The sequence below is a fragment of the Schistocerca cancellata genome, chromosome 7, assembly GCF_023864275.1.
Source record: "Schistocerca cancellata isolate TAMUIC-IGC-003103 chromosome 7, iqSchCanc2.1, whole genome shotgun sequence".
Lineage (NCBI taxonomy): Eukaryota > Metazoa > Arthropoda > Insecta > Orthoptera > Acrididae > Schistocerca > Schistocerca cancellata.
In genome coordinates this window covers 389,126,554-389,153,034 of record NC_064632.1, presented here as the reverse complement: position 1 = coordinate 389,153,034, position 26,481 = coordinate 389,126,554, and the positions used below count along the sequence as shown (strand labels likewise).

Here is a 26,481-nt window from a genome sequence, read left to right as displayed (position 1 = left end):
ACGAAATATGTGACTGGACTGGAGAAGTACACAGCTTTTTATCTTTGGTGAAAAGTCATCGACAGATACAGAAGTTACTTTAGGCGTGCCTCAGGGAAGTGATAGGGACTCATGTTGTTTATGTTGTATATTAATGACCATGCATACAACGTTCATAGTAATCCCAGAATTTTCACAGTGATGCAGTTATCTATAACGAAGTACTCTCTGAAAAATGCTGCACAGATATTCAGCCAAATATTGATTAGGTTCCAGACTGTGCAGAGATTGGCAACTTGCTTTAAACGTTCAGAAATGTAAAGTTTTACAATTCACAAAACAGTAATACCCTATAACTACAATTTTAATGAGTCATGATTCGTATCGATCAACTCATGCAAATATCCGATTGTAACAATTTGTAGGGACATGAAATGGAACGATCACATAGCAACAGTGTCAGTTAAAGTAGGTGCCAGACTTCGGTTCACTGGCAGAATGCAACGGGGAGCAGTCTACAAAAGAGATTGCTTACAAATCACTCGTTCGATCGATCATGAGTGTGGGACCCGTACTAAATAGAACCAACAGGGGGTTCTGAAGTATACAAGGAAGTGCAATATCATCGGCCACAGGTTTGTTTCGCCCATAGGGGAATGTCACAGAGGTGCTGAAAGAACTGAACTAGCAGACGCTTAAAGATAGACGCAAACGAACCAATGAAAGCCTGCTTACTAAGTTTCACTATAGAGTTTAAGTGACGAATCTAGAAATATATTACAGCCCCCTCCCTCCCAATGTATCGCTCGCGTAGGGATCGCGAAAATAATATCAGGCTAATTACAGCGGGATCAGATGCACTGAAGCAATAATTTTTTCCGCGTTCCGTACGCGAATGGAACGGAAAAAGACCATAAGAACGGTCACAATGGGAAGTACCCTTTTCCATGCACTTTCCATTGGTCTGCAGAGGATGACGTGTGTCTAAGTTTGAGAGAAAGATATGCAGATTTTGTTAATCACCACATGAGATTACTGACAGCTGAGGTACAAAAAAGTGGCGCGTTAAATTCATGGTTTTATGTTTAAAATTGAATACAGGCTGCCACAGAGTGTGCGGCTGATCTCGGCGGAAGTTCGGGTCCTCCCTCGGGCATGGGTGTGTGTGTTTGTCCTTAGGTTAGTTTAGCTTAAGTAGCGTGTAAGCTTAGGGACTGATGACCTTAGCAGTTAAGTCCCATAAGATTTCACACCCATTTTTTGTTAACAGGCTGCCACAATAGTTCTCTTCAGTAACGTCTGCATTAATGAAGTTATCCGAAAATAGCACATACCAAGCGAGGTGACTCAGTGCTCAGTACACAGATCTCGCATTCGGGAAGACGACGGTTCAAATACCTGTCCGGCCACCCAGATTCATGTTTTCTATGCTTTCACGAAATCTCTACAGTCAGATACCGGCATGGTTCCTTTGAAAGGGCACAGCCGATTTCCTTACCCATTCATGAAACATTCAGAGCTTGTGCTCCGTCTCCAATGACCTAGATGTCGAGAGGACGTTGAATCCTAATCTTCCCTCCTTCCTTCCTTCCTCCTATAGTACACGCGTAATGTACAGGGGTAGACATCGAAAAATCGACGTTTAATTTCACCATGATTCATGTAGTATGTTCTGTGAATCTACAACAGGCAGTCAAATGAAAATGAGACAGTTGGAAAATAAACGTTTTACAGTTTCAAAAGTAATTGTCGTAACTGTTAATATATTTACCCCATTGAGAGGCAAAACGATCAGTGCCTTCATGGAAGAAATGTTTGCGGTTCCCTACAGAACCATGATAGTGCCGAGGCGTGCACCTTACGTCCGAAGCAAATCCGCTGCAATGAATGTCTCTCTTCAGGGGTCCAAAAACACGAAAATTTGCTTGGTGAGAGATAGGGACTGTATGGAGGCGGGCCCACATGTTGCCAAGGTTGTATCGTCTACGCTGCAGAAGTTTCGCTGAGAAGCCCTTACACATCCTCCATATAGTCCCGATCGCTCCCATTCGATTTCCGTATTTTTGGAGTTCTGAACAAAGACATTCATGGCTGTCTATTTGCTTCGAACGAAAGGTGCACGCCTGGGTACAACAGTGGCTCCATAGGCAACCGCAAACATTTTTCCATGAAGGCATTCCCGTTTTGTCTCACAGTGGAATAAATGTATGGCGATTACTTATGAAGTAATAAACAGATTACTTACTTTTTCCCCCTCTATCTCGTTTTCATTTGACTGCCCCTTGTGTCTTCGTGATATGTGGCGCAAATGGCAGATGGCGTATGTTTTTACTTTCTTAGTTTCAATTACTACACTCGGTATCTGAGATCTCCTGCTGCACACGATCTGACGTTTCGGTACAGATCAGAGATCGTATGCAGATTTCGCCGACATCAACACATTTGATATATGACTCACCGCTTTGTCTTATTACGATCATTAACAAAATAAATTGTCATGTCAGAGGTCAATCTCCGTCGGAACTGCTTTGACGTGGTAGTTTATGTGATTCATTCTTACTTCCAAAGTAACTGCCGATATAACAGAAAGTAAAAGGTTGGTACACTGTGGCGTAGTATTGACCTACCGAGCCAAAGATTGTGGAATAAATCTACGGCTTCCGTGATAGAAGCGCTTAAATATTAAATATTGGTAATTGGGAAGGGTATGGGGGCATAGAGAGAGCCCTTTTTCTTTCTCTCGAGGGAGGAGATTAATAACATACAGCTACACGTTTCTGAAGGCGCGCCTTCATCATCTGGCTCCCTCTGTTTAGATCACCAGTAATACACACTCCAACATGGAATTTAGCATTCATGAACTAAATTCATTTGGGAAAAAAGTCATCTTACTTTAAACTGTCAACCATTGCTGAACGTCTTTATATGTTCGTGACATTCGCAGATAGTGAGAATGTTAAGTTGCGACAGGAAGTCGAAAGTAAAGTGTACACTGTGCTTATTCTGCGTGACTTACCTGTACTATGCAACTGGTAATAGAACAAGGCCAGCGCAAACCGCCATATCAGAAAAATGACAATAGTATGTTAAGCACACTAAGGCAAACCTTCAGGGGTCTAAATCCATCGTGATTTAAATAAAAACAACGTTTGTGACTGAAGGTTCATATCCTCTCCGTTTATGAATATTAACCCCAACTCAAAATAATATTAAAAGAGAGTACCTCATTTTCAACCAACTCTGTGTGTTCAATACAGGTTTACTGAACACGTTTATCATTTATCGTTTTGTGGCGTGGAAGAGAACATTATTTTTTCCTAGTCTTAGAGTCCTTGGTACTTCTAATTATCTATCCTTCGAAATCAAGTGTTTAAGTTAACAGATAAAACACTGTTGTAAAGGCTTAAGAGCGAGACACTGACGACATTTCGCGTGGCCTCACAGGTGGCCATTACGTGAAAATTTCGGCTCAGTTAATCTAATCTGATAACACTGTCATGGAATTTTGATGAGCATCGCACTTCAGCAGCAGGAAACGCTATTATTGCAGGGCGTTAGGAACGTACTCTACGGAAAAATTTCTAAACCCACCTACGCAGATGCTTAGCACATTTTACGCAAATATCTGACAGACATCAATACAAGAAGCATGATTTTATGGCAGGTTTCGTAGCAGTTTAAACCCCCAGGACAAGTTTATGGCCATTTATTTCGAAATAAGCTGATTCAAACAAATGTGTACAATTTCAGAAGTAATAACACACAGTCCGGTCACATTAATGTGACCTCCGCCTACGTTCGACGTCAACGTGCGATAACCACTGACAGACGGCAGATGGTAGCGCTATCGGTGATGAGTATATGAAGTCAATCGGGGGGGGGGGGGGTAACGGGAAACAGTGCAACAATCTTTGTCGTATTGCAGAAACGGAGCCATGTATCTAATGACCAAAAGGACATGATCATTGGTTTTCAGGACCAGTGTGGTAGAATTTTTCGATTCTGCTACGTATGCGTGCTGCCACGGTTAAAATATACCGTGAATGGCAAAACGCCGCTACCCAAAACTGGCACAGAGGCAACTGTAGCACACCACAGGCCATAGATGACAGGGGTGAACGACGACTGTGTTGTTGGGGACCGGCGAATATATGAGCAACTGTCGAGCAACTGACCGCCCAAGTGGATCAAGAGGCTATCAACAGTGTCTCTTCAACGACCATTCAGCGAACGTTGCCACGTTTGGCCCTCCTGAGCAGGCGCCTGGTTCATGCATCTGTGCTGATAGCTGTTCATCGGTGACGAAGATCGGAATTTGTATGCCATTACCGCAACTGGACGTCCAGTGAGTCAGATTGGCGTTGGCATGTACGGCGTGAAATGTCTGAAAGCAAATACCCTGCAATCAAGAGGGAACTTAATGGTCTGGGGAATGTTTTCGTGGCATTCCCTAGGTGATCTCGTCACTTTGGAAGGAGCAGTGGATCAACACAAGTATGTATCTGTCCTTGGTGAGCACGTCCATCCATAGCCGGCCGAAGTGGCCGTGCGGTTAAAGGCGCTGCAGTCTGGAACCGCAAGACCGCTACGGTCGCAGGTTCGAATCCTGCCTCGGGCATGGATGTTTGTGATGTCCTTAGGTTAGTTAGGTTTAACTAGTTCTAAATTCTAGGGGACTAATGACCTCAGCAGTTGAGTCCCATAGTGCTCAGAGCCATTTTGAACGTCCATCCATAAATACACTTTTTTTCCTTGGTATGATGGCATCTACATGCAGGACAATACACCGTGTCACACAGTTCGCAGTGTACCTCCGTGGTTCGAAGAGCACCAGGATGAGGTTACCGTTATCCCCTAACCCGAAACTCCCCAGATCTAAACCCAATCGAGAATTGTATGAATGCGTGGTGTCTGTTCTTTCCACGTGGAATCCGCAGCTGTGATACATTATATGTAAATTGAAGGTGGAGGGGGGAAATAAAGAAAAGGGAAGGGATTAATGATGTCAGCTGCATCGGGAGAATCTATGGGACCATCTCGATCGGACTGTACGCACCATGGATCCTCAACCGAGAAACCTTGCGCTGCTGGCTACGGCATTCAAGTCGGCGTGGTTCCACATCCCTGTCGGTGTGACTGCACAGTGTAGTTTCCATCGCACCGTGCTATATTGCTTTATTATGAGTGTTAGACTGCTAAGTTATTCCTAGGAAACATATCGTTTAAAAATCCGATATTATTGACGTGGTTTCCTTTTAGGTATTGTGTGATGTTATATGCTTAGTCTGGTTTAAGATGTCTTTAACTGTAAGACAGACAATATTGCTGGAAAGGCGTGAGGATTAGTACTGTTGCACGATAAGTGCACCAGATAAAATATTAGTCACCTCCACAAAAAAAAGCATGCTTGTCGGTATGGGCCGGTCACGTGACCCTCCACCGATGATGTCAGACACGGCCGTAATGTACGTTTGTTATATTGTTCTCCCGTTCCTTGTTGGGTCCTCCCTCCTTGACCTTTGTGGTTATCCGTGTCATGCGGGGCCGGCTGTTTTTTCATGATCTAGCAGATTTATTTTATTTTAACACTAGCGACCCGCATCGGCTTCTCTCTGGTAGCTGTAAGTATCTGCAGCCGGGCGACTTGTTTATAATATGTAGAGATGTACACAAACCTTTCTCGTAAATTAGTCTTTCTATTAGTAAAAACCGTGTCAAAATCTCTACAGTCGTTCCCGAGACTAGTCTTCACAAACAGATAAAAGACGGCCGCGGTGGCCGAGCGGTTCTAGGCGCTTCAGTCCGCAACCGCGCGACTGCTACGGTCGCAGGTTCGAATCCTGCCTCGGGCATCGATGTGTGTGATGTCCTTAGGTTGGTTAGGTTTCACTAGTTCTAAGTTCTAGGGGACTGATGACCTCAGATGTTAAGTTCCATAGTGCTCAGAGCCATTTGAACCATTTTGAACAGATAGAAAAACGTGATGGAGGTCTCTAATTCCTGACGCCACAATCGTCTCCTCCAGGTTTCTTAGCAACTGTGTGCACCATCTGCTTGTGAATCATACAAACAGTGTTGCGTATTACTGTGTGTTAACTGTTTGTGTGTCATATTTTCCGAGGCGCCAGTTGGGGATCAACCTAGCATTTGTCTAAACGAGCGCGGAAAACCATCTAAACACCACAGTAGGGTTCGCCAGTGTACCAGACACACAGTCGTCAATCAGCCGCTCGGATTCGGTCCGAGTCTGTATTACCTACATGTGCCAGAAGCTTATACGTTTAACGTTAATGTACACGAGCCGGCCATTGTTGTTTATGCACCAACATGCCTATTAGTGAGAGCGAGAATAAATCGCTTATCAATGCACTGCAAGTTGAATCTTAACAGAATGTGCATACAAGTTAAGCACTTGTGCACACTAATACAGACTTACTTAGACATAGTTCCTCCAATGTTGCTAGGAATCGAAGAGGTCCAAAGGAGGTCAGCTCGTTTTGTATTACCGCGATATAAGGGAGAGAGGTCACTGATATGAAAGCGAGGTGGGCTGGCAGTCATTAAAACAAAGGCATTTTCGTTGCGGCGCGATCTTTCCGCGAAATTTTAGTCACCAACTTTCCCCGCTGAATGGGAAAATATTTTACTGTCGCCAACCTACATAGGGAGAAATTATCATCGTAATAAAATATTTGTAAAAATCAGAGCTCAAGTGGGAAGATTAAGTGTTCGTTTTCCCCACGCGCAAAACGGTAGAGAAATAGTTTTGAAAGTGGTTTTAAGACTCCTCCACCAGACACCTGAGTGTGAACTGGAGGGTATGTAGATGTAGCATATCGGGCAACAAGTTTACTCCAGTGAACTCGATCAGGTGTTAGGTTTTCAGTGTCCTCCCCATTCATGTCCATGCAATTAAGTTACTTATCAAACGTTCTGAAGTTCGTTTCCAGGCGTCACGAGGTCGTCGTCTACTTCTGTATCCATCCGTTAGTTTCCAAAATACTGTTGATTTGGGATTCTTCCACCTTTCATGTGTAGAAAGTGCCACGCAAGCCTCAGTCTTCTTTCGGAGACGATTTTATCCGGGCTTCCTAGACCACTTCTTCCCAGCAGTCCATCATTTAAACGATGTCGCGGCAGCTGATTTTCAAAATTCGCCTCAGGTTTCGTTGGTGAAAAACATTGAGATTATATACTGATTTTGCAGATATTCTCCGTAGCCATCAGTAGGATGATGGGGGAGAGCCGCCGAAGCTTTGTGGACATACACGTACAGTGTAACTGGCGGTGGGACTGCGTTCGTTGGAAGACTGCAAATTTGTTCACAATTCTGCAATATCTTTGTCTCTGGTATTACTTAAAAGGCTGCCGAGATACGGAAATCCGTCAACATCCTGCGATACCTTCTGTTGCTCTACGATTTGAGTAGATACAATTCCACTTTTTATGAACATTGTTTTTGTTTTATCACTATCTTTAGCTCTACAGGACTAGTCATTCCATCCATCTAGGTAGTAATTAGTCACAAACTTTGGAGTGTTCCTGCTAGAGGAACTATGTCATCAGCAAAATCCGAATCCTTAAGCCTAGATTGCTCGTTCAAACGTATGCCAAATATAGAGTTGTCCATAGTTTTTCTCATTCGAAATCTAAGAATAATATGAAAAGGAATACTGACAGAATGCATCTTTGTCTGATATCTGTGAGAGGAACCGGTGTTACCATTGCGGTAAAACCGTCTGCGTATACTGTCAAATGTTTCTTTTAAAATCAACAAAGGTGCGCAAATTATTCCGTGAGGCCACAATGGGGACTGCTTTGCTCTAAGTATGGAAGATGACAGATACAGTGCCGATCGTCTTCATATGTCTTTTTCTCTGTCTTTTGATGACAAACGAAACTGAAGCGGCAGAAGAGATATGATTGTTCAAGTATCTTCTAATCGACTAGCAAACATGCAAACAGAAACACTACAGAGAATCGTGAAACGGAACTAAGTAAACTAGGTCGCATCCGGGGAGATGTAGTCTGACAATTGGTTTCACTTTCGGAAGACCGATTCAAATAGGCACCACATTTAGGTTTTTCATGGTTCCTCCAAATTACTTGGTAAATGCAAGATGAAATCCTATGAAAATGAATCGGCCTATTTCTTTCCCCTATCCTTTCTAGAATCCTAGCTTCTGCTCCGTCTCTAATGACCTCGTCTTCGGCAGGACGATAAACTGTATTTTTTTTAAAATACAAAACGAGTCATTCACGTGTATTGTGTGCACAGTTGTGTGAACATCAAACTTTCAGGGAGAAAGAATGTAAAACTAAAGTCCCAAAATGAAAATACCGATATTAAAATATTTTTACAACAACTTGCATTTGTTTACTCCTTAGCTTCGTGAAATATTAGTCGAACACAATATTATTCCACCTCGGAGAGACTTTCTATCTTGATATTTCACGAGGACACGCTAAATCACTTGACAGTACATATGCAACTGTTCTGCAACATTCACAGTACGATATGTTTTTCTTTGTCACCGCTGCACTTGTTTACTGTAACGTCGCCGTATGTTTCCTATAACGACCACAGGAGAGGAAGTGCAATAATATAGTGGTCGATAGTAGCAAGTTACCAGCATCATCAGACTAGGGTATTCAACTAAGGGATAAATTCCAGTTATCAATTTAATATTTTATTGCAATCTTTTTATTCACCAATCTGCGATTTAAGCATCTACATGCCGGCCAGTGTGGCCGAGCGGCTCTAGGGGCATCAGTCTGCAACCACGCGACCGCTACGGTCGCAGGTTCGAATCCTGCCTCGGGCATTGATGAGTGTGATGTCTTTAGGTTAGTTAGGTTTAAGTAGTTCTAAGTTCTAGGAGATTGATGACCTCAGATGTTAAGTCCCATAGTGCTCAGAGCCATTTGAACCATTTTTTATAAATCATTGTAAATAATTTATTTTTCTCTTGAGACAGACACAATAAGAGAGAGAATACAAAAGATTTTAACTATGTACCAGCTGCCGCAAAGGTGACGAAGAGTACTCGTTCAGTCGGATAAGAATTCGCTCGTGAAATTCTCCTATAGTGTTCACAAAGGTAATGTTCTACTCCATCAAAACCCGTACAGTCTTCATGCCACAGTTGTTTCCCTTTACCACAACGTATCGACCCATTATCAAAATCATATCCGCACCCTGGGCAAATACAATTCTTTTTTTTTCCTGAGGTGCTGTGAGCAATTTCCTTTTCGCACATTTTTTTTTCTGTCGTAGAAGATCCTGTTTCCATTTTCTCCTGTCCTTCGGTTTTGCTGCTTCACCTCAGTTTTCCGTTTCTGTCCCGGGTATTCTTCACCAGTGATGCAGAGAGAATTTCCTATTTTTGAGCAGTCTCTGCCTGCTGTCTACAGACTACAGACAGAGGGCAGATTTCAGAAACGGTCTTGTGCACCCGCGAGACATTGACTTCCAGCACTCTCGTAGATGTTCCCAGCTGCCTTTCTCTCGCTCCACCACTGTCTCCAGTCGTGTTCTTACACTCGATGACCTGAAATGCAGTTCGTCTCATGCGATTACATGAGCCTGAGCAAAATCTTGTGCTGAATAAACATTAGGACTGTATGGGTGTATCCACGTTACTTCAAATGCTTTTGCTGCCTCTTCTACTGTTACTGCCCGGCAGTAGGCACTCCTGAATAAACCGCCGCAATGCTGAGTGCTCTTGCCCGAAAGTTCTGTAGTTGACAGACATGTCGTTACATCCCACCACATCTGTCCATCGACAGACAGCTGCTACCACGCGGGTGAGGGCGCAGTACCATGTAGACCAATACATTAAATTAAACTGCAGTAACTGTTTGGTTTAAACCGCTTTAGTTTGGAGGTGGATGTGTTACTTTCGATTCTAACAAAAACGCGCTCTTACTTGACTAAAACGAGGAACAGAGAAGCAACAGCAAACGTATGGTCTTTAGATATCATAAATAAGCTCCGTATACTCGCTTTAAACTTGCTAGTGACATCATCTCCGAACTCACTGTCTCCGTGTGTCCGTAGACTCGACTTGCGAGTCTGCGCCGCTGCCCACTCGTCACCTGATTCCGTTGTGGAGTACAGGCTTTTTCTTCTTCTTCTTCTTCTTCTTCTTATTATTATTATTATTATTATTATTATTATTATTATTACAGAGATGGAGCTCCTCCACGCCCACACCGGCATGACGCCCAACGCAAAAGGTCTACTGCCATCTCTGCAAAAGGACAGGATGTTTGTATTGCGATGTTTGCGAACGTCTGGTTAAGGTTAACTATTAATACGCGCTCATCTGGAGATAGACTGGATCGAAGTTGAACGAAAGGTAACGGTTTGAAGGGCAGAGGGAAAAAAAAGTGCCAAGGCGAGAGCCAAGGGAAAAAAATTCCTGTGGTAGTTGGGTCGGGTTGTAAGAGCAGTAGCGGTTTTCTTGCGGCCTGCGGCAGGTCATGCAAGGGTAGGCTTTGATAGTAGTGGGTATCATGCAGGTCGATACCCTTGGCGTTGTGCGGTGCTGTTACTAGGCGGCTGCCGCTGGGAGCCGGTGTTGGCTTCTCGGTCGGCGTCAGCATACCTGTAACTGTTGGGTTCATCATCGTTTTGTATCCGATAGGTCATATATCAGATTCACAGTGTAGGGTGATGGCGATTTGTTTGTGCGTAAGTGTGCGAGCTTGTCGGTCTCCCTGCTGTAGCCCGTTGCTCGGCTTTAGTAGCAGCTGGCATATCCAGTCAACGTTGCTAATATGCAGAGGCTTGCCGGCGTTTGTCGCTTGTGCGTGTGTGTTAGCTTGCAATAGGTGGTTATGCCCTAGCTATTAGTGTCAGAGTACAGGCGGACTCGCAACCATTTTGAAAGATATTTCCACCATTAAACCGTAAATTACTATTCGCTTATTTCACACAATCATGATTTCGGCTTTGTAGCCATTTTCAAGTGTAAGCTTAAATGTGACAAAATATATGAACTGCCTAAATGATAGAAGGAAGTTTTATACCAATATAATGACTGATCGTTCAGCAGTGATTCATGTTTTGTTTTATACACACATTTATATAATTTTTTCCGAAGATTCTTATTAATTTATTTTAATATTTAATATCTATTCAGAGAATGTCTAACAATTACGCTGACGTATAAATACTTTTGAGGCTTCACCTAGTGTGTAACGACAGCGCCAGAAAACATGACATGAGGATGAACTGGTGATCATTTATTAAAAGTAAATTGCAGAAATGAATGGTAACCTACACAGCTCACTGTTAGCCCATAGCCGCTTGTTGCCATGATCAAAAGGATACAGAAATAGCGCGCTTTTGGGGCAGGGATATAACAGTAACGTTGCTCCGTGCCCTGTTTTCGTTTGACACAGCCCATATGTTTTCTGATGGTGAAGGTGGAATAAACAAGAACACAAACATTTCGTTTGCATTGGACAAAATTTGCATGTTTTTCATCTGAAGTGTGGGCTATAGCGTGAGACTTATTCCAGATACCACTCCTCCTGTGATGCAACACATCTGCGTTGGTACTTTACCTCATTCAGTTTTCGTCTTATACCCTTCCCAGTCTCACAGAAAACAGCTTCGTTAAAGGCTAGCTGATCTCGACAATCGGTCATTTCGCCTTGTCAATTATGCTTTACACCAGCAAGATCGTGTACTCATCTTTCGTAGTAACGATGTCACGACTAGCCTTACACTCCTGAACGCTTCATGAAGAGAAAACGTCGACGAGTATGAAGCGACCGCAGCGCCACAGTTCTCAGACTCGTCATATTCGCGGAACTACAGCGGGAATTAAGTAAGCCCGTTAGCACTGATGCAACCGCGGCGCCTTGATTTGTGAGCTATGCAACCCGAACGTTAGACTTGCATTCGCTCCGTTTCTATTCTCTAATGGTCCTATATCGCTAACCAATGCCACATCGAGCGAGGTGGCGCAGTGGTTAGCACTCTGGACTCGCGCCCGACCATCGTGATATAGGTTTTCCGTATTTCCTTAAATCACTTCAAGCAAATGCCAGGATGGTTCCTTTGAAAGGGCACGGTCGATTTCCTTTCCCACACTTCCTTAATCAGAGCTTTCCTCCGTCTCAATTGACCTCGTTGTCGACGGGACGAAAAATGGTTCAAATTGCTCTGAGCACTATGGGACTTAACGTCTGATGTCATGAGTCCCCTAGAACTTAGAACTACGTAAACCTAACTAACCTAAGGACATCACACACATCAATGCCCGAGGAAGGATTCGAACCTGCGACCGTAGCGGTAGCGCGGTTCCAGACTGAAGCGCCTAGAATCGCTCCGCCACAACGGCCGGCTGTCTGCATCTACATCCATACTCCGCAAGCCACCTGACGGTGTGTGGCGGAGGGTACCTTGAGTACCTCTATCGGTTCTCCCTTCTATTCCAGTCTCGTATTGTTCGTGGAAAGAAGGATTGTCGGTATGCCTCTGTGTGGGCTCTAATCTCTCTGATTTTATCCTCATGGTTGGTTCAAATGGCTCTGAGCACTATGGGACTCAACTGCTGAGGTCATTAGTCCCCTAGAACTTAGAACTAGTAAACCTAACTAACCTAAGGACATCACAAACATCCATGCCCGAGGCAGGATTCGAACCTGCGACCGTAGCGGTCTTGCGGTTCCAGACTGCAGCGCCTTTAACCGCACGGCCACTTCGGCCGGCGTCTATCCTCATGGTCTCATCGCGAGATATACGTAGGAGGGAGCAATATACTGCTTGACTCCTCGGTGAAGGTATGTTCTCGAAACTTCAACAAAAGCCTGTACCGAGCTACTGAACGTCTCTCCTGCAGAGTCTTCCACTGGAGTCTATCTATCATCTCCGTAACGCTTTCGCGATTACTAAATGATCCTGTAACGAAGCGCGCTGCTCTCCGTTGGATCTTCTCTATCTCTTCTATCAACCCTATCTGGAACGGATCCCACACTGCTTAGTAGTATGCAAGCAGTGGGCGAACAAGCGTACTGTAACCTACTTCCTTTGTTTTCGCATTGCATTTCCTTAGGATTCTTCCAATGAATCTCAGTCTGGCATCTGCTTTACCGACGATCAACTTTATATGTACATTCCATTTAAATCACTCCTAATGCGTACTCCCAGATAACTTATGGAATTAACTGCTTCCAGTTGCTGACCTGCTATATTGTAGCTGCAGATCCTCCTGCATTTCAGTACAATTTTCCATTGTTACAACCTCTCGATATACCACAGTATCATCCGCAAAAAGCCTCAGTGAACTTCCGATGTCGACGGGACGTTAAACAGTAATTTCCTCCTCCTCCTCCTCCTCCAGACCACTGCTACAATGGCAACCGAAAGTCAGTTTCATTCCAAGCGGAAGCAACACAGAAAAATCTTAACCAGAAAAATCTTAGACCATGCGTAATTAACTGAACTAACCTTACAAACGTTATAACCAGCACACCATAGGAACTTTCCCTTAAACCATCCCACTGATAAAAACTGGAATGTAACTAACGGCACATCGGTCCACTCCTCTATAGTAAACAGAACAGTTTCAACGAATGAGGTAAGTGTTACTTATAATCCGTTTTGATTGCAAAATGTTTATTCATATGACCGGTTTCGGTTCATCTAAAACCATCTTCAGATCTGATAATTCGGTTACAGGAGTATACCGTCCAAATACAGCAACTTTAAAAATGCTGCGTCACATGTGAATATCAGATCTGAAAATGGTTCTAGATGAACCGAAACCGGTCCTATGAATAAACATTTTGCAATCAAAACGGATAATAAAAAAAATGGCTCTGAGCACCATGGGACTGAACTACAGAGGTCATCAGTCTCCTAGAACTTAGAACTATTTAAACCTAACTAACCTAAGGACATCATACACATCCATGCACGAGGCAGGATTCGAACCTGCGACCGTAGCGGTCGCGCGGTTCCAGACTGTAGCGCCTCGAACCGCTCGGCCACCCGGCCAGCGAAACGGATAATAAGTAACACTGTAAAGTCACTGATTGCGGCTATCCTATCAGACATTATGTCTGTCTTTTTTTTTTTTTTTTCAAAATTAGGTAAGTATTTTTGCGCGAGACACGTTGATTACTCGTGCCTATTACTAGGACATGCAGACAATTGATGAAATTTTTCGTAAGCGCGCTTTGTTGAACTGCTCGCCCCTCGTGAATCAGATGCCTCGACTCAGCTGGTCACATGCTCCAGCCTATGACAATGATTCACGGTTTCCGCCACGCAGCAGCTGCTTTATCTGCGTTGTGCTCTTTTTGCTCCGCTTTCCATCCGCCCCGCTTCAGATAAACGAAGCACGCAAGCAACTGTCATTCGACTCGTTTCGTAACAGCGCCGTTTCCAGTCCACGGTCACAATAACACCACTTGTCGCAGCCTTGAACTTGCGACGACCTCGTAGTTGTAGAAATAATTCTTACGTGCGTGAAACAGAGCACGCATGTGAAGCTACATTGCGGGACTTCAGTCTACGTTGATTGAGCGCTGTGAAATTCAATACATGCTCAGCGAAAGTAAAACATTATGAACTGTTAGTAATAAGCACAGGATTTACAGTTCAAGAAAGACAGGTCCTGCTCCGATTTTCTCATTCCTTGTGAATCGTACAGTTCAAGCGCGCTGAGAATACAAGTTACAGACCTGTGTGCTAAATACTATTTTGGCCAATGGGCTCCCTAGACCTGAGTCAGTAGGCAGTCATTTGTTTTCTGTAGAAGTCAACGCCGGCCACTGTGGCGAACGGTTCTAGGCTGCTACGCTCGCAGGTTCGAATCCTGCCTCGGGCATGGATGTGTGTGATGTCCTTAGGTTAGTTTTAAGTAGTTCTAAGTCTAGGGGGCTGATGACCTCAGATGTTAAGTCCCATAGTGCTTAGAGCCATTTTTTAGCAGTCAACGTTAACCAGCTGGCAATACTGGTCGGGTAATCATTGACGTTTGCAGTGTTACTGCTTTGTACTTCAGTCTATTACGTTTGGTTTCCCTTCCTTCTGATAAATGTACGTAATTGTTACAGTTAAGATCTTTATTAAACATGTAAATACACTCTAACACAAAACAAAATCGACTTGACATGAAGGGATTGTCCAAATGAGACTGAAATCTATGGATACGTTGTACATGTACAGGCCGGGGTGGCCAAGCGGTTCTAGGCGCTGCAGTCTGGAACCGCGCGACCGCTACGTCCGTAGGTTCAAATCCTACCTCGGGCATGGATGTGTGTAGTGTCCTTAGGTATGTTAGGTTTAAGTAGTTCTAAGTCTAGGGGGCTGATGACCTCAGATGTTAAGTCACATAGTGCTTAGAGCCATTTTTTAGCAGTCAACGTTAACCAGTTAGGAATACTGTGTCGGGTAATCATTGGCGTTTGCAGTGTTACTGCTTTGTACTTCAGTCTATTACGTATGGTTTCCCTTCCTTCTGATAAACGTACGTAATTGTTACAGTTAAGATCTTTATTAAACATGTAAATATATTCTAAGAAAAACAAAATCGACGCACCATGGAGGGATTGTCCGAATGAGACGGAAATCTATCGATGCGATGTACACGTAGAGACAAACAAAAATAATAACTTCAGAAACATTGGATGATTTATTCAAGAGAAAGAGCGATCTCAAAGCATATGATGATCTGATGGTTCAAATGCCTCTGAGCACTATGGGACTCAACTTCTGAGGTCATCAGTCCCCTAGAACTTAGAACTACTTAAACCTAACTAACCTAAGGACATCACACACATCCATGCCCGAAGCAAGATTTGAACCTGCGACCGTAGCGGTCTCGCGGTTCCAGACTGTAGCGCCTAGAACCGCACGGCCACTCCGGCCGGACCGATTTCTCATACACAAACAGCAGTTGAACGGCGTTGCCTGGTGAAACGTTGTTGTGATGCCTCGTGTAAGGAGGAGAAATGCGTACCATCACGTTTCCGACTTTGATAAAGGTCGGATTGTAGCCTATCGCGATTGCGGTTTATCGTATCGCGACATTTCTGCTCGCGTTGGTCGAAATCCAATGACTGTTAGCAGAATATGGAATCGGTGGGTTCAGGAGGGTAATACGGAACGCCGGGCTGGATCCCAACGGCCTCATATCACTAGCAGTCGAGATGACAGGCATCTCATCCGCATGCCTGTAACCGATCGTGCAGCCACGTCTCGATCCCTAAGTCAACACATGGGGACGTTTGCAAGACAACCATCTGCACGAACAGTTCGTGCAGCAGCATGGAATATCAGCTCGAAGACCATGGCTGCGCTTACCCTTGACGCTGCATCACAGACAGGAGCGCCTCCGATGGTGTACTCAACGACGAACCTGGGTGCACGAATGGCAAAACGTCATTTTCTCGAATGAATCCAGGTTCTGTTCACAGCATCATGATGGTAGCATCCACGTTTGGTGACATCGCGGTGAACGCACATTGGAAGCGTGTATTCGTCATCGCCATACTGGCGTATCACCCGGCGTGATGGTATGGGGTGCAATTGGTTACACGTCACGGTCACCTCTTGTTCGCATTGACGGCACTTTGAACAGTAAACGTTACATTTCAGATGTGTTACGACCCGTGGCTCTACCCTTCATTCGAGCCCTGCGAAACCCTACCTATCAGCAGGATAATGCACGACCGCATATTGCAGGTTCTGTACGGGCATTTCTGGATACAGAAAATGTTCGACTGCTGCCCTGGCCAGCACATTCTCCAGATCTCTCACCAACTGAAAACGTTTGGTCAATGGTGGCCGAGCAACTGGCTCGTCACAATACGCCAGCCACTACTCTTGATGAACTGTGGTATCGTGTTGAAGCTGCATGGGCAGCTATACCTGTACATGCCATCCAAGCTCTGTTTGACTCAATGCCCTGGCGTTACATCGGTAATTAATGTACCAGCATTTCACATTTGCAGTGAGTTATCTCGCGCTTACATTAACCTGTAATCTTGCAATGTTAATCCCTTAAATATGTTACCTAGACAAATATATACCCGAAATTTGAATACTCTACGTTAATTATTTTTTGATATTATAATTTTCTTCCTTCAGCGTATGTAGTCTTGTGTTGAAAGATAACGTCACGTCCCTGAGAACTTAAGGAAGGTCGGCAGTGTTAACGACTGTTGTCCAAAGTATCGGAAATTCGAACCGGAAGTGATGTTGGCTATCCTATGGCAGTCCATGCCATCACATCACATGCTGAGCCCATATGAAAGTGGGAAATGCGAGCTAGCAACGATCATTCCGCTTATAGCATCCACACAGGGACATGTTCACCGTGATGCTGCGCGCACAAGTGGGCCTTGTCCGAAAATACATGCTAGTGACAACGCTGTGTCCAATGTTATCACTGACTACATCACTGTCCATCCACCTCTCTCTGCTGCCACGTCAAGGAAGGCTGCAACAATAGACTCTGCTGTAGTGAACTGTCTGTGTTGTAGTGCGTAGTCCGAAGTAATGTTCCTTTGGAGATGGATGCATTGCGCTAACGATTAACAACGGCTTTCAGTGCAGAATGAATTCGAAAACGGAGATTATGGCTCAGCATCAGCTGTTGAATATTTCAGACCAAATTACAATTCGTGCCGGAGCAGGTTTCGAACCCGGATTTCCTGCTTGTCGTGTGAGCAGTCGTCGTAACAACTTCGGCTGTCCGAGCACGCCTCCAGGTGCGACCCAAATCTCCAACTGTCCTGTTGTCTTCATCCCCTTTTACTCCCACTATGTTACTGTGATTCCCGCCCGGGGTAAGACACTGCATTTCTCCCATCAAATTGCTTGCCATGGCACTAAATACTTAAATATTTCTTTCTTGGCAATGCAATTTGACGATAGACAAAGCGTCTCACCCTCTGCGTGAATCACGGTATCTAGTGCGAAGACAAGGGAATATAACAGACATCAGCACAAATGAATATTTGGGTCGCAGCTGGAGGCGTGCTCGGATATCTGAAATGGTTAAGGCGACCGTTCGCGAGAAGCGGAAAATCCAGGTTCGAGCCCCAATCCGGCACAAAATTTCATTTGTTCTGGATTATTGTGCAGCTAATGCTGAACCATAATCGCAGTTTGCGAAGTCATTCTTCAGTAAAATAGATGCCATTTGACGCCACATAGGCGATTTGCGCATCGATGGGGATGAAATGATGATGATGATTAGTTCAACACAACACCCAGTCCGTGAGAGGAGAAAATCTCCGACCCAGCCGGGAATCGAACCCGGGCCCTTAGGGTTGACATTCTGTCGCGCTGACCACTCAGCTACCGGGAGCGGACATTCCTTAGTAGTCTCTACGGTGGCAACCCGTGATGTTCCAGACGAAGTCGCATTGTCCGTGTGCATTCTTATCATGCTGGGAACAACCTCATTTCCTGACTCAACCTAGGTGGTACCACTCTGCATGCTCTCGGGTGCTAGTCGTGAACGCCGCTGATATCTTGGGTACCGCTGACCACGGCCGTTCCCAACCCATATACTCTACATTTGCCTGGCGTCGTGGGATCCTAACCCAAGCGAGCAGCAATATAGCGGAACGGTGAGCCGAGGTCGCGATGGGCCACGATCTTGCGTCTGTCGAATTCCAAAATGTGCTGGTGGGCGTTTCTCGTTCTTACATAATGCATAAAACCATTTTCTCACAAAAAACGGACATTCAACGTAATTTTTAGGGTTTTGTCCCTCAACCGAAAACTACGGAACCCTGAAAGAATGTATGATCGCTGTGTCTGTCAGTACGTTCGTCTGTTATGACTCCTTTTTCTCAGGAACGGGCAGGGGTATCAAGTTGAAAATTACACCGCCCAGTCACCCTGAATAACCACCTTTTGCAGCACCGACCGCTGCGAGACGTGAAGGGGAGAGTAAACGAAGTTCTGGAAGGTACCAACAGCGATGTGGAACCATGCCGACTCCACTGCCGTGGCTAGATGCGCTGGGTTTCCCCGTTGAGGTGCCACGGCACGAATAGCCTGATCAAAGTGTTACCACAAATTCTCGAATGGGTTCAAATCCGGGCAGTTGATAGGCATGGGAGTATGGTAAACATATCCTGGTTCTCTTCGAACCACGCACGTACACTGCGACCTTTGTGGTACGTCTCATTGTCCTACTGATAGACGACATCGTACCGGGGAAAAAGGAAGTGCAAATACGGGAGGATATGGTTCGAAAGTACAGATGCAATCTTGAGATGATCCATTGTGCCTTCCAGGATGACAACGTCATTCAGAGAATTCTACGAAAATATTACCCAGGTCACAATGCTCCCTCTTCCGGTGTGGACCCTTCCTACGATTTCTGCGAGGTGTTCGCTTTCAGACGTTTCGCGCCGATGAGCATTAAGTGTGATTAATCTGAAAAGGTCACCCGTCGCAACTCAGTGGAGTCCGGTTGCCGTATTGGCGTGCAAATTCCAACCTTCGTCGCTAACGAACAGCAGTCATGAACCACGCGTCCGCTGCAGAGGCCCATACGCAACAAATTTCGCTGAACGCTCGTTCAGGAGACATTGTTGATGGCCGCTTGATTCGTCTGGGTGATCAGTTGCTCACCAGTTGCACGTCTTCTCGCCCGTACACATATGCGCAGTCGTCGTTCACCCCTTTCATCTATGGTCCGTGGTGTACCACGGCTGCCTCTGCGCTGGTTTTGGATATCGCCATTTCGCCTAGCACGGTACACTTTAACCACGGCGCCACGCGAACAGTTCACAAACTTTGCTGTTTCGGAAATGCTTCCGCCTTTGCCTCTAAAACCAGTGATCATGCCTTTTTGGACGTCAAATAAATCGCTGTGTTTCCGCATTACGAGGACGACTGCACTGTTTCCTCCGTCGCCCTCCCCCCACCCCCACCCCGATACTTTTTATATACTCTCCATTGCTAAAGCTTCCACTTGCCATTTGTGAGTGGTTATCGCACGTTGACATCGAACGTAGGCGGTGGTCACATTAATGCGACTGGGCCATGTATATCGTATCCTACATTGCGTTTTCAGATCCGCATCAGATGGGACTGACGGAGGGCGTCGAGGAAGTTTTAAGAAGGGCAGCAAGCTCTGTACTATCGCGAAGTAGGGGAGAGGGTGCTTCTGGTATGATACGCTAATTGGGGTGGCAATCATTACATTGCATAACATTAAAATTCGTTGCATAGATCACGAATATCACGTTTCGTAATGATTTTGAACGTCTCAGTGTAACATAAGTTTTCTTCACACGAAATCCGAAAATTGTTAATTTGTTATTATATCACATGTAGATAAAACTTTTTTGCCCCTTTATTGTGCATTTGCCTGTCTGTCCGTCCGTCTGTCTGTCCGTATTGTTAAGACCCCTTTTTCTCAGGAACGAGTATATGTATCAACTTGAAATTTATGTCGGGTACTGAGATCTACAGTCCCTTGGCGGTCTAAAAAATTTAAGCTTCTAAGTCAATGCAGTCAGACATTAGGGCCATATATGTTACATATTTTGATATTCGCAAACTCATTCGGCGAAATTTATGGATGAAGTGTCCATTTACATGTCGGGCCTGGTGGTCTGGCGGTAAAGCTCGTACCTGGTAACCCATAGTCGCAAAATTGAATCTCGGTTGGGCCACAGACTTTTCAGTCTTCGTTTTAACCTATTCCTCACCTCTCAACGATGTTAAGAGTCGTCAGGAACAACACGTGGTAGGGATTCCACGTTGAACTGTAGGTCCTCTTTCCCCATTTGGATACTTGGGGTAAGTTAGGGACACGCAAGTCGCTGAAGTTGCACCCAATAGAAAGACTCGGACCAGGCCGTTGAGCCACACGAAATTGTTGTTATTATCTGTATACATAATTAAGTTTGTACGGAACCCTAGAGCGCGAGTCCAATTCGCAAGTGTTCGGTTTTTTTCTGTGTAGTTGACTCTACTTCTGTTGCAGTTGCGCTGAAATGTTTATGACTTGCTTATCCGAGCATGCAGTAGTGTAGTACCCCTAATATCAGTATACCGTTTATTACAAGGTGCCTCCATGGCGTTGCATTTTTAATGGTCAGCAGTATATTAACAGTAGAGTTGCGCTCCACCAAAACTACGGTTCGGACGTTTTGGTACGTAGTAAATGTTAGAATTACCGGTAGTATTGTTATCATTGGTAGGGAAAAAGACATAAATGAAGGAGTGAGAGAGAAACTGGGAGCCGACCACTTTTTTTCACAAATTAGCACCGCGCACATCGTTAGTGTTAGTCCACTGTGTATTCTGTATCCTTACAAAATATAGCTTGTATTTTATAAGTAATAACTATTAGTTGATCGCCTAACTTCTGCGCTTTTACGTAACCGAAGCAAGTACGTTTGATGCAAGTGTAGTTTACATGCACAAACATAAAAAACCTATACTACTATTTTTATTTTTCGTACTCAATAGAATCTTTTTCATCATGATCAGAGCCACGAGTTTCCTGTTATTATTGATAAGTGCGAAAGTTGTTTATGAATAACAGAAACGTGTGTTATATAAGCTCGACGACGTGTGGAAGAGATGTTTGATATGTTTTTGTTTTGCATTTTATTATATATTTTATCTTTTTTTTAGGAAATTCCTTTTCCTCGCGCTGTATAAAATATCTGTATTGTTTTTTTATTTGTACTACAACATCCCTCTGTTTCACGTAACAGATCAACAATTTTCGAATAAAAGCTGAATTAAGTATTGATAATTTTAATTTTGCTATAAATGCTGTTTATTTTTAAGCCATAGACAGAAAAGCTGTGGTGACCATAAATGTTCCGTAGGTTACACGACCCTTTATACTCTCCATCACTCAGGTTATTGTCAGTTCATCGCTTCTAGTTTCTAGGGAAATCTAATAAGACACTAATTGCATTCGAAAACAAAGCGAGCCGACCGGTGTGGCTGAGCGGTTCTAGGCGCTTCAGTCTGGAACCGCGTGACCGCTACGGCCGCAGGTTCGAATCCTCCCTCGGGCATGGATGTGTGTGATGTCCTTAGGTTGGTTAGGTTTAAGTAGTTCTAAGTTCTCGGGGACTGTTGACCTCAGAAGTTAAGTACCGTAGTGCTCAGAGCCATTTGATCCAATTTTTTTTTTTTTTTTTTTTTCAAACAAAGCTATCGAAATGAGGCAACGCCCGATAGGTATGCTACACACCTAAAGTACAGGTAAAGCTATTACGATCTTAACTGACGAAAGCTACTGGGAAAACCACCGTAGTGTGCGATTACTCATGATGGTCTACGGTAGCCTACGGTAGTTTTACAACTCTGGTTAAGAGCAGAATCCTGCGGGAGTTCTTGGCGTGCAGCTGATGATCTCATACGTTGCTGTGTGCCTGACAGGACTCGTGGCGCGGAAGGCGACGTGCGGGCCAACGGTGTGCGGTGTGGGCCAGCGTTCCGGCGTCAATCCGTCTACATCCAGCAGGACGACCGGCTGCGGCCCGCCGTCACGCCACTGGAGGCGCTCGTGCTCGCCGCGAGGCTCAAGCTGGGCTGCGGGCACCAGGAGGCGCTACAGCAGGTACTGTAGGCGCGCCTGCCACCTGACGTCCTAAATACCACATCGTATGGAGCTCACAACACTGATCCACCCCTGTAGTTGGAGCCTGTGTAGCACCACCGTGCAGTGGCTCTGATTCAGAGGTAGCCTGTTCGAATATTGGAGGTCATCAGCTATATCTTGCAGGTGTGATATTAAGGATCACAAATACTTCACCCATCCCGGAAGCCAAACAAAGCCTCACACGAACGTGAGATTCCTGAACCAATAAAATCCACTCTCCAAACTCCCGCTCATTCCTTTGTTCTATCCTAAAATACCTTATGTTTCGAATTTTAAAACAAATCTCCTTCACCACAACACCACCAAACTCATCCCACGAAAAGTTTCTGTAATCATCAAACCAACATTTTCTGACTTCCAAAGCTTCCCGGTGTGATTTTTAATTGTTGTGTCACATACCAGTGCTTGATTTCTACTGCAGAGCTGTTTGCCCTTTATCTGGTCAGCTCCTACATCTGGCGACACGGAAACTCTAATCTGTTGTATGTTCAGATTCCCTCGGTATCCTCCTGAGCCTCTGTGCAATATACCGAGTGATCAAAAAGTCAGTATAAATTTGAAAACTGAATAAATCACGGAATAATGTAGATAGAGAGGTAGAAATTGACACACATACTTGGAATGACGTGGGGTTTTATAAGAACAAAAAAAAAAAAAAAAGAGTTCACAATATGTCCGACAGATGGCGCTGGACAGCAAAACGTCAGTGACTGCGCATGACAATCGCCATGCTTGGCCTCCCAGGTACCCAGACCTCAGTCCGTGCGATTATTGGCTTTGGTGTTACCTGAAATCGCACGTGTATCGTGATCGACCGACATCTCTAGGGATGCTGAAAGACAACATCCGACGCCAATGCCTCACCATAACTCCGGACATGCTTTACAGTGCTGTTCACAACATTATTCCTCGACTTCAGCTATTGTTGAGGAATGATGGTGGACATATTGAGCATTTCCTGTACAGAACATAATCTTTGCTTTGTCGTACTTTGTTATGCTAATTATTGCTATTCTTATCAGATGAAGCGCCATCTGTCGGACATTTTTTGAACTTTTGTATGTTTCGGTTCTAATAAAACCCCATGTCATGTGTCAATATGTACCTCTCTACCTACATTATTCCGTGATTCATTCAGTTTTCAAATTTATACTGACTTTTTGATCACCCGGTACATGTATCTTCGTTTTTAGTACAGTGGATCCTGGGGTGCCTTCAACCTTTCGCTGATGCTGGCACCAATTAGTCGTTCATTTGTATTCCAGGTCATGCTGGGGAGTTAGGCTGCTGATGCTGCTGCCATGGCTGCACTTCTATCCCCTCGGACGATTAACAGCTTTCCTGATGAAAACACAGGTCATCTCTCAGCGGGAACATGATCAGGGAGCTTGGGCGACTTCCTCTCGTCCGTCTTGTCGCGAGGAGATAATTTTAACTGGACTAAGAACAGGACACTGTCTTTTTAACCATCGTCATCTGTTAAGCGGCGATCCCGCATCACTTTGCTCTCACTGCAAGGAACCGCTGACGGTGCGTCATTTTCTAACCCAATGTCTGTTTTTAACACCTCCACTTTATTCACTATGTGTTTGCCACCTGAATTATCCGAGGGCACCACAGGCTGAGAATGTGTTGTACTCTTTACTCGCTGTGACAAAATGAAGCAGATTTAATTTTGTACCATCAACACCGGCTGCTCTACAAATTTTTACTCTTGTTCATGTTATCTTTTCCCTATCTTTGTTTCTCTTTAACCTACCGTTGCAGGCTCGCATTCACTATTCATAGCCGCGCGGTCTGGGGCGTCTTGCCACGGTTCGTACGGCTCCCCCCCCCCCTCCCCCCCGTTGGAGGTTCGACTTCCCCCTCGCGCATGGGTGTGTGTGTTGTTCTTAGCGTAACTTAGTCTAAGTTAGTTTAAGTAGTGTGTAAGACTATGGACCGATGACCGTAGCAGTTTGGTCCCTTAAGAATTCACACACATTTGAACACTATTCATAATAATGCCGCTTATGCACCAATGTGTCAACTAACTTTATGAACCACGGTATGCATTCCCTAGAAAACCATCTATTTTAAGTCATGATTTGGGCGTTTATGACCTCAGTTGCTTTGCGTCTTACAGCCACAACAAACCAACCTCCATAACCATTGGCCACCCTGCATCCTTGCTTACTTTTGGCCCTTAGGAGGCGCTACAGCAGGTACTGTAGCCACACCTCCAAGCTGTTGCCTCCTACGTGGCACTGTACCTCTCTATTCATTGCTAACCCACCCACATATCTGAAGCCTCCATATCATCACCGTATAGCGTCTCCGTTTCAGAGGTAGCCAGTTCAAATTTTAGCAGAAATTTTCACCAGCAATATTTCGCCAGTGTGAAATATATAGGGTGCGCCAAAAGTCCGTTAACATTTGAAAATTCAGTACTTCACGAAATAATGTAGGTAGAGAGGTAATAATTGACACACTTACTTGAAATAACATAGTTTCATTGACACCATACCAAAGTGTACAAAATGACCAATACATGGCGTGTCATATGCTACAAAAGCAATAATTAGCATAAAAATTGATTTTTAGCATTATAACAAATGCTAAACATGTCGGCCTTCATTCATCAACAATACCTGTAGTGAGGGACAGTGTTATGAACAGCATTGTACAGCATACATCGGTGGATATGGTGAGTAATTACCGTCGGATATTGTCTTTTAGCATCCCTAATGAGGTTGGACGTTTACGATAGACTTGCGATTTGAGGTCGGTTTGAGGTTTGGCTCCTGGGAGGCCAAGCATAACGAAAGTGACGCTTCAGCTCGCGGTCCTCACCAAGAGATGTGGGCAGGCAATCTTTAACACGTGTAGCAATATGGGGCGGAGCACCATCTTGCATACATTCTAGCAGGTATTTACCAAGCAGGCTAGGGATGATGCGATTCTGTAACATATCGGCCTTTCACGCCGACAGTTTATGCACGGTTCTCATCCGGCGTCGCTAGCATGTTCTGTCCAGCTCCATCTGTTGGTTGGGTTTTGCACTCGTTTTTGTTTACAGTAAAATCCATGGAATTTCAGACATTTATGTCAAGTTTTATGTCTCTGTCTACATTATTCCATGAAGTAGTGCATTTTCAAATGTTAACGGAATTTTTGATCACACACTGAAACGATCCTGGAAGCCAAAAAATTCCATTCATGAACACCGAGAGAGGTGGCGCAGTGGTTAACACTCTGGACTCGCATTCGGGAGGACGACGGTTCAAACCCGCATCCGGCCATCCTGATATAGGTTTTTCGTGATTTCCCTAAATCGCTTCAGGCAAATGCCGAGATGGTTCTTTTGAAAGGACACGGCCGACTTCCTTCCCCAATCCGATTGGAACGATGATCTCGCTGTTTGGTCCCCTCCCCCGAATCAGCCAACCAACCATGAACTCAACATTTCTGAACCTGTGATATTCGCCACAACAACCATCAGACTCCAACTCATTCCTTTGTCCTGCGCCGATCTGGTCCAGAATTCCTCAACTGCTAAATATTAATGTTAAAAATCAAGAAGTATCTTTCTAGCCTCACTCAACTTTCCCGTTAAAATATTTCAAGTCATCAAATCCATAGTTCCTGACTTCCACTACCATGCTGCGCAAACTTCCCTCCATTACCTCTGAAGCCCCCCCCCCCCCTGCTGCATCTTTACTCCCTTTTGGTCACCACGAAGCGGTGCAGCTGGAACAGTAGCCACACAATCAAGATGTCGCCTTAATACGGGACTGGAGCTCCCCAGTCAGTACTGATCCACCCTTGTACCTGAAGCCCCTATAACGTAACTTTCCAGTTGCTCTAATTCAAAGATAAGCGATTTAAATCTCGATGGCAG

The 26,481-nt window shown here is 44.7% G+C and overlaps 1 protein-coding gene across 3 annotated transcripts in view; it reads left to right on the top strand.

Annotated features, from left to right (window-relative positions):
* The window catches only part of LOC126091901 (ATP-binding cassette sub-family G member 1-like), an 816,748-nt gene that overhangs the window by 722,775 nt on the left and 67,492 nt on the right, over positions 1-26,481 (top strand). For all 3 annotated transcript variants that reach the window (XM_049907201.1, XM_049907200.1, XM_049907202.1), the window contains one exon: positions 22,379-22,559. In XM_049907201.1, the coding sequence (XP_049763158.1) occupies positions 22,379-22,559 (181 nt within the window). The remainder of the gene's footprint in view (positions 1-22,378; positions 22,560-26,481) is intronic.